General features: G+C 37.6%; 1 protein-coding gene across 1 annotated transcript; it reads right to left on the minus strand.

Moving 5' to 3' along the window:
* Positions 1-476: 476 nt before the first annotated feature.
* On the minus strand, positions 477-2601 carry LOC145087967 (uncharacterized). Its single transcript, XM_079026130.1, has one exon. It carries the CDS (start codon positions 2564-2566, stop codon positions 749-751), a length of 1818 nt encoding a protein of 605 aa, XP_078882256.1. The 5' UTR covers positions 2567-2601; the 3' UTR covers positions 477-748.
* Positions 2602-8435: the final 5834 nt, after the last annotated feature.

An 8435-nucleotide genomic window follows, 5' to 3' on the forward strand; every position in this document is an offset into this window, starting at 1 on the left:
TTCCTTCAAAAAAGTCAAAAAGAAATTCGACAAGAGTTTGCGACTGCCAGTAAGGCTTTGGTTTATTTATTTATTTTGTTTATATGCAAAGACATGATTAGTAAGTCAATGCCACCTTTCTACTGCAAAGAGATAGTTATCATAATAGTTTAAGGTACATGCATGCACGTTAATCTTATGTTATTACTATGAAAAAAAATTGTGAGCATTTGGAGTTAAGCCCTTAAAAATTTTATGTTAAAAGTTTTCATAAATATTAACAGTAGGAATAACAACAACATTGTTATCTTTGCTAATCTTTATTTTCAAGCAAAAAACTATCATTATTTACAATTAAAAATCAATGATGAAAAGAGTTTACTGTGACTATGTAGAATTATTACAACATATTTAACTAAATTATTATAAAAGGAAAAACATGTATAAATGTCTCATGCAAAAGGAAAAAAGCAATATAAAAGAAGACAATTCAAATATTTATCAAACTACAGATTCGATTAAACAAGTAACCTTATCATGTGAAAAGGAAACATATAACTATGAAACATTTGTTTTCATAATTAATACAAAGAATAAACAGAAACGACTTGTAGAACATAAATAAGCAAGGCCCAACAGTCATTGCATGTTGGGACCATGCTGATTCACGAATACATTTGAATAAGAATAAGATAAACAAATAAAGAAGACAAATTCAGATTTGATAATGCAATGAGTCTCATTCTGGTTCGTTTAAAAACTTTGTGCTTTAATAATGCTTTGGTGTTCCGGGAGACTTTGACGGTGGGGGTGGTGATTTATAGTAATACGGACGTGGGAGTAAATGTGATGGTAGGGGAGGAGACTTGTAAATGTATGGATGGGGATGAGATGGTGATGGTGGTGGGGGTGATTTGTAGCTGTATGGAGGTGGTGGGGATGGTGATGGTGGAGGAGGAGATTTGTAGACATAAATAGGACGCGGAGATGGTGATGGTGGGGGAGGAGACTTGTAGACGTAAGGAGGTGGTGGTGATGGTGATGGTGGAGGTGGAGACTTGTACACATAAGGAGGTGGTGGAGATGGTGATGGAGGAGGTGGGGACTTGTAAACATATGGAGGTGGTGGAGATGGTGATGGAGGAGGTGGAGACTTGTAAACATATGGAGGTGGAGGAGATGGTGATGGTGGTGGCGGAGACTTATACACATAAGGAGGTGGTGGAGATGGTGAAGGAGGAGGAGGAGATTTGTAAACGTATGGAGGTGGAGGAGATGGTGATGGTGGTGGTGGGGATTTGTAAACGTATGGAGGTGGTGGAGATGGTGATGGTGGGGGCGGAGACTTGTAGACGTAAGGAGGTGGTGGTGATGGTGATGGTGGAGGCGGAGACTTGTAGACGTAAGGAGGTGGTGGTGATGGTGATGGTGGAGGCGGAGACTTGTAGACGTAAGGAGGTGGTGGTGATGGTGATGGTGGAGGCGGAGACTTGTAGACGTAAGGAGGTGGTGGTGATGGTGATGGTGGAGGTGGAGACTTGTAGACATATGGAGGTGGTGGAGATGGTGATGGAGGAGGTGGAGACTTGTAAACATATGGTGGTGGAGGAGATGGTGATGGTGGTGGCGGAGACTTATACACATAAGGAGGTGGTGGAGATGGTGACGGAGGAGGCGGAGATTTGTAAATGTATGGAGGTGGAGGAGATGGTGATGGCGGTGGTGGAGATTTGTAAACGTATGGAGGTGGTGGAGATGGTGATGGTGGGGGTGGAGACTTATATACATATGGAGGTGGTGGAGATGGTGATGGAGGAGGTGGAGACTTGTACACATAAGGAGGTGGTGGAGATGGTGATGGAGGAGGTGGAGATTTGTAAATGTATGGAGGTGGAGGAGATGGTGATGGTGGAGGTGGGGACTTGTACACATATGGAGGTGGAGGAGATGGTGATGGAGGAGGTGGAGACTTGTAAACATATGGAGGTGGTGGAGATGGTGATGGAGGAGGTGGAGACTTGTAAACATAAGGAGGTGGTGGAGAAGGTGATGGAGGAGGTGGAGACTTGTATACATATGGAGGTGGTGGTGATGGTGATGGTGGCGGAGGAGACTTGTAGATATAAGGAGGAGGTGGGGATGGTGGTGGTGGTGGCGGAGACTTGTAGACATATGGAGGTGGTGGTGATGGAGAAGGTGGTGGTGGAGATTTATAAACATATGGAGGTGGTGGAGACTTGTAAATGTACCTAGGTGGTGGTGGAGACTTGTAAATGTACTTAGGAGGAAGTGGTGGAGATTTGTAAATGTAGCTAGGTGGTGGTGGAGACTTGTAGATATATGAAGGGGGAGGAGATTTGTGAAGATAAGGTAGATGCGGCCATGTTTTTTTCACCGGTGGTGGAGACTTGTAAACATAAGGTGATTTTTTCCATGGATCCTTCACCGGTGGTGTCACTTTAAAATTTTTGGGCAATGGTGAATTGTAAGCATAAGGTTTATCAGCAATGATAATTGTGGCTAACAAGAAGAAAGCAAAAGCATAAACTAGTTGAGGCCAACGCCTCAACACCCCAAGGCTTCCCATATTAAGATACCCTCTTCCTTTACAAGATTAAGACTTGTTTTGTTGTGCTAAAATGGTTTGATTTGAACCTTTTTATAGACGTCGTATATATTTTTAATACATAAAACAGGTTGTCATAGTATTGCTAATTTATTATTATTTTTTTTTTATAGATTAATAGGAAACCCCCCACTTAGTTTCGTCTGATATATTAGATTGATTTTATATATTTTAATTTGTGTGCTAGAGCTTTTTTATACATGTCTTTTTAATTAATATTTCGCAAATACATAAGCAAGCAATAGTTATAGATCTACATTTACGGAAAAAATTCACCCAATTGACGATGGTAACATACTGTACAATAAACAGCTCATTATAAGTTTCTGCACATCATAAGATGAGTAAATAAGTAAATGTATTTTAAACAAAAATGAATTTCATCATATTTTATCTTTTTGTTTTATTCAGAAAGTCTCCGTATACATTTGGAAATCCAAATCTAGTATTCAATCATAGAAGCACATTTTTTCCGAAAATGGGAATTAATGGGTTCCCACTTCCCACGTTTTGCCATTAATAAACCAGGAGTAAATTACTTTCTTTGTCTTTTGTTTATATTCATTTTGCAGTTTTATTTAAACATTTTGATTTTCAAGATCGAATTGTCCATGTAGTTTCTAAAATTATATATTCGGTCCCTGAGATTGTTATGGTCTAATGAATTCTGTTCATTGACAATTAAATGATTAAGTTACTCTTACTTTGTCTTTTTTTTAATGAATTCCATTCATTGCCTATTAAATGAATAAGTTACTCTTACTTTGTCTTTTATGTTGTTTTTAGTGAATTCCATTCATTGGTGGTCATTTTATTTAAAAAATAATGAGAAAAAAAAAGACAACAATGATGGCAAATTCGTCATTTAATATGCATTTATCGAGCTTTTAAACCGTAACAACCTCATTACCTCAAGGACCATGCATGCAATTTTTAAGAACCATAAAGACCAGCCATGGCAAAAATTGAAAACATGGACTAAAAATGCATATGGATGTAAACTACAGCGACGATAACTGTAATTTACTCATAAACTAATATGTCAAAGATGTCCAGATCAAGAAAGTCAAAGAGGAGTTGGTGATGCCAGGCTACCAGCAAGTCACTGTGTTTTAAATTGCACTATATATGTAATAAACGCGTTTATGGGGGGAAATGGTAACCCTAAAACTGAAACATGTTTTCTATTAGATTTTATTAGAAAAATGATTAGAGTAATGTTTATGACTAAGTCAATGCTTGGATTTTTTTTATACCACTATAAGCATTTTAGAATTAAAATTAATAAAAAGATGAATCGTTATTGGACGTGTTTGTGTAAAGTAAGCGCAAGGATTTTCCATCTTTTTTATTTTCTTTTTGGAATGACAAATAATTTTTTTTTCTCATCTGTTAGGGATTAAACCCATGACCACCTAACTAGTTGTTAGTTTAAAATTTCTATATTAACTAAGTGAGCTAACCCAACTTGTATCTAGCTGATATAATAGAATGAGGTTCTAGGTAATAATTTTTAGTGATAATTATGGTGTAGTTTACTACGTTAATTAGGTTTTAAGACACACGTTTGGTCGTTTGGATAATTTTGTATTGGACGATAATACCACCACATCACACTGGCTTAATATTTGACCGATAGATTTGTATTTTTTTTTTCTTTATATATTCTAGTGTCCTGTGTTAGTTTTGCATTATAAGCATTTGTTATTACGTTTTATATATCATTTTGTATCATTCTTTGTACATATTCAATTAATAATCATGCATTGCATCATATGCTCGGGAGTCAGGATTATACTTGAAATCTTGTTATGAGTTACTTTGTGTGAATTGTTTAATGATAGGTGTGCAATGCGATGAATAAGGCTTGTGATTAAAGGATTTGAAGCAAAATGATGGACAAAGGATTAGAGGAAAGCTAAGCAAAAGTTAGAAAGTAAGTGGAGAAAACTTGGAAAAGGATTTAGCAGTACCATGTTATATTTAAGGTGGCCATCTACTTGAAAATCAGGGAAAGGACGACATAATTTGTAGTGTCACCACCATGTCACATTGTAGCATTTACATGACACTCTCATGTCAAAAGTATATTGTCATAATTTTGAGTGACAAGAGCGCGTCTTTTCATAGGTATGACAATATATGTAAGGGTGCAAACGAGCCAAGCTACTCGCGAGCTACTCGAGATCGGATCGTTAAAAGCTCGACTCGAAACCGATTTTAAACGAGCCCGAGCCGAGCTCGAGCCTAATATTAAGCTTGTTTATTAAACGAGCTCGAGCTCAAGCCTATATCACAAAGCTCGATTAGGCTCGCGAGCCTAAACGAGCCTTTATATAATATTATTTATTATTATTTATATATATTAAAATAAAAACATATTAGGGGAATTATAAATTTCGGGTATTAGTAAACGAGTTTTTTAACGAGCTCGAGCCGAGCTTAAGCTTACTTAGGCACGCCTGATAAAAACGAGTCGAGTCCGAGCCCGAGCCGAGCTTGTATAACTTTTTACGATCTCGAGCCGAGCTCAGTAAAAGAAAGCTCGAATCGAGCCGAGCTCGACCTCGAGCCTCATATAACTTAAACGAGCCTGAGCCGAGCCTGGCCAGGCTCGGGCTCGGCTCGGCTCGTTTGCACCCCTAAATATATGTACGGCCTTGTTAACTGTCTTTCAGCTTAATATTTTTTTGTTTTTGGTTTTAAGTGCTATTTTGGGGGTAATATAGGAGGAATCACTTTCAAAACCTATGACATGACTATCTACCACAAGAGATGAACTTTTAGCTAAAAAAATTTTAGTTTTGATTATTATAAGATATTTGGATCACGTTTTATTGTTTTAATGTTGTTTGTAACGATAATTTAGGACAAAATTGCAAGTTTGCTCCCTGTGGTATGTCAAAAATTGGATGTTTGGTCCAAAAAGTTTTGGGGTTGCACCGGTGGTCCAAAAGCTTTGATTTGTTGTTGAATTGGTCCAAAGGCTTAACAGCCGTCTACCCCCTCCGTCTGTGTGAGGGTATTTTTGTCAATTCACGCCCATTCCATTGATATCTTATTAAATTAAACCTCATCCTCCTAATTAATTGATACCTACCGCCAAATCCTTTATGCATTTACTCGATTGACTCTCCTGTCACTTTCATCTTCATTCGTTACCCAGAAGCCCTAACCTCCAAGTTGAGTTTTTTATTGTGATCGTTGTTATTTCAGTGTATGAACATACCAATATGGAATATAAGGCTCTTAGATAAACCGTTCAACGCAAAGGTGGCTTATGGTAAGGATTTTGTAATTACTCTGTACATTACATGTTTTGTATGTGAAATCATGCTTCTGAACTTATTTTTGTTGTTGGTTTGAAGATGGCCACCCAACATTATTTACCATCAAGCTATACCATGGAGGTGAGTTCACCAAGTTTCCTGATGTTCAATACATTGACGGAAGTGTGAACTATGTTGACATGGTGGATATAGACACGTTTTTAGTTCATGAGTTGGATGCTATCATGAAAGGGTTCAGGTACGGTGTTCCTCCTGTGATTTACTATCACTTTCTTGTGCCTGGTGGAGATTTCCACTTTGGTCTTAAACCCTTAGGCAATGATGATGATTTACGAACTTTTGCCCAATATGTGTATGATCACAAAATCATGAGGGTATATACTGAACATGGTGAGACAAAGTTACTTACCTACTTTATGAATCCTAAACCTGTTAGGAAGGTAACTATTGTACAAATGGATGAAATAGATGAAAATGATGACAATAAAAACCCCACAGCTGAGGTACAAGATTTACCAAGCCCACCTAGATCATCCCCTGTTGAGGTTGAGGTACAACCATTACATGTCGAGGTTCATGATAGACAAAAAGAGCTTATTGCCAATGACTTTATGGAGGCAGCTACATAATTTGATATTGGTTTGTATCAAAAGATATTAGAATCAAATGCAGATGTTCATGAACATGTACAAGTAGAAGTGGAAGAACATGTTCAAGATGAAGTAGAAGAACATGCACAAGTAGAAGTAGAAGAAAATGTACAAGATGAAGTGGAACTGGATCATGGACATGAGGCTCCCATGGAAGATAACTTGGATAATTACATGGATAATTACATAGAAAAAAACATGGATGATTACATGGAGACTGAAATGGAGCATGATAATGGGAGCAAATCTGATGGAGAAGATGGGAGCATATCTGATAGGGGAGAGGGTAGTCACTGTGATGAGGAAGATGACAGTGAGGATAGTGAGGATAGTGATTGGGTGGATGAGGAGAATATCATTCCTGAAGTTGAAGTGGATATGAGGGATTTCCACATGAGCATTGACATTGAAGCAGAGTTTTTTGAGAAAAGACTAAGAAATAGCATGGAGAAAGATATAAATCAGGAGCATGAGGATATGGAGTTGGATGTTATTAACAATGATGAATGGGATTCAACAGATGATGATTCTGAGATGGGCAAGAAGAGAAGACAGGTTATTATAGAATTAGGTAAGGAAAAAAGGTGTTCTTTAGGAGAAGTTCATAAACCAACATTTCGTATAGGACAAAAATATAAAAGTAAAAAAGAGTTGAAAGACAAAATTGCCCTTCATGCCTTGGAAACGAGGAAGAATCTTTTTATTAAGAAAAATGATAAACTTAGGTTGCGGGCCACATGCAAAGGAAAAGTAGTATTCAATGAGGGGCAAGTGGATGGACCTACCACTGGGAAGAAAAGTAAAGGCAAAAGTAAAAAGACAAATACAAGTACTGAACTGTCTTGTCAGTGGGTTTTACAAGCATCTAGGAAAAGTGAGGAAAAAAGTTGGTGTGTGAAAACCTACCAACCTGAGCATTCATGTCTCAATACAAGAAAGGTAAGAACGGCCACAACAAACTTCATCTTTAAACAGATTATGGATCTAGTGGAATCTAACCCAACCGTGCCAATCAAAGCTGTACAAGAACTACTTCAGAAAAGATATCAGGTGAGCTTCTCCAAAGACAAGGTATTTAGGGCTATAACAGATGCCAAAAAACATGTGATGGGAGATTACACAAAACAATATGATGTGCTGAGAGATTACATATTAGAGTTGCAGTCCACAAATCCTGACACAACTGTGAAACTGGAACTGGTTCAACAACCAAATCTTGTAAATGCAACTTCAAGATGTTTTCAGAGAATTTATATTTGCTTGGGTGGAATGAAAAAGGGGTTCAAAGCATGCTTAAGGGATTTTATTGGTTTAGATGGGGCCTTCATGAAAGGAGCTTACCCAGGACAGATCTTGACTGTAGTTGGCTTAGATTCTAACAATGGTATATACCCAGTGGCAGACGCCATTGTTGAGTCTGAGAACACACAAAGTTGGAAATGGTTTCTAGAGTACCTGGGAGATGATTTGGACCTGTCACAACTTTCAAACTTCACTTTCATAAGTGATAGACAAAAGGTAATAGATTTCCTTGATGTATTTTAGTTTTCTTATTACACTTGTATAATACTAACCACAGTTTAATGACTTTGTAGGGCTTAATTCCAGCCATTGCACAATTGTTCCCTATTGCTGAACACAGATTCTGTCTTAGACATATCTATGAAAACATGAGGAAGAGATGGAGAACTACTGAGTACAAAGAAATGTTATGGAATTGTGCCAAAGCAACAACAGTGCAAGAATTCAATCGTTTGATGAAAGAGTTCAGTGAATATGACATAGAAGCTTATGAATGGTTGAAGAAGATCCCACCACAACACTGGGCTAGAAGCCATTTCACAGGTAGACAACTCTCAATTCAGTGCTAAGTTACACAAATTTGTTGTA

This window comes from Lactuca serriola, chromosome 2, assembly GCF_051521515.1.
Source record: "Lactuca serriola cultivar US96UC23 chromosome 2, Lser_US96UC23_V15, whole genome shotgun sequence".
NCBI classification, from domain to species: domain Eukaryota; kingdom Viridiplantae; phylum Streptophyta; class Magnoliopsida; order Asterales; family Asteraceae; genus Lactuca; species Lactuca serriola.

Excerpts from the sequence above, each read along its gene's own strand:
- LOC145087967 (XM_079026130.1), bottom strand. The coding sequence starts at position 2,566 with ATGGGAAGCCTTGGGGTGTTGAGGCGTTGGCCTCAACTAGTTTATGCT.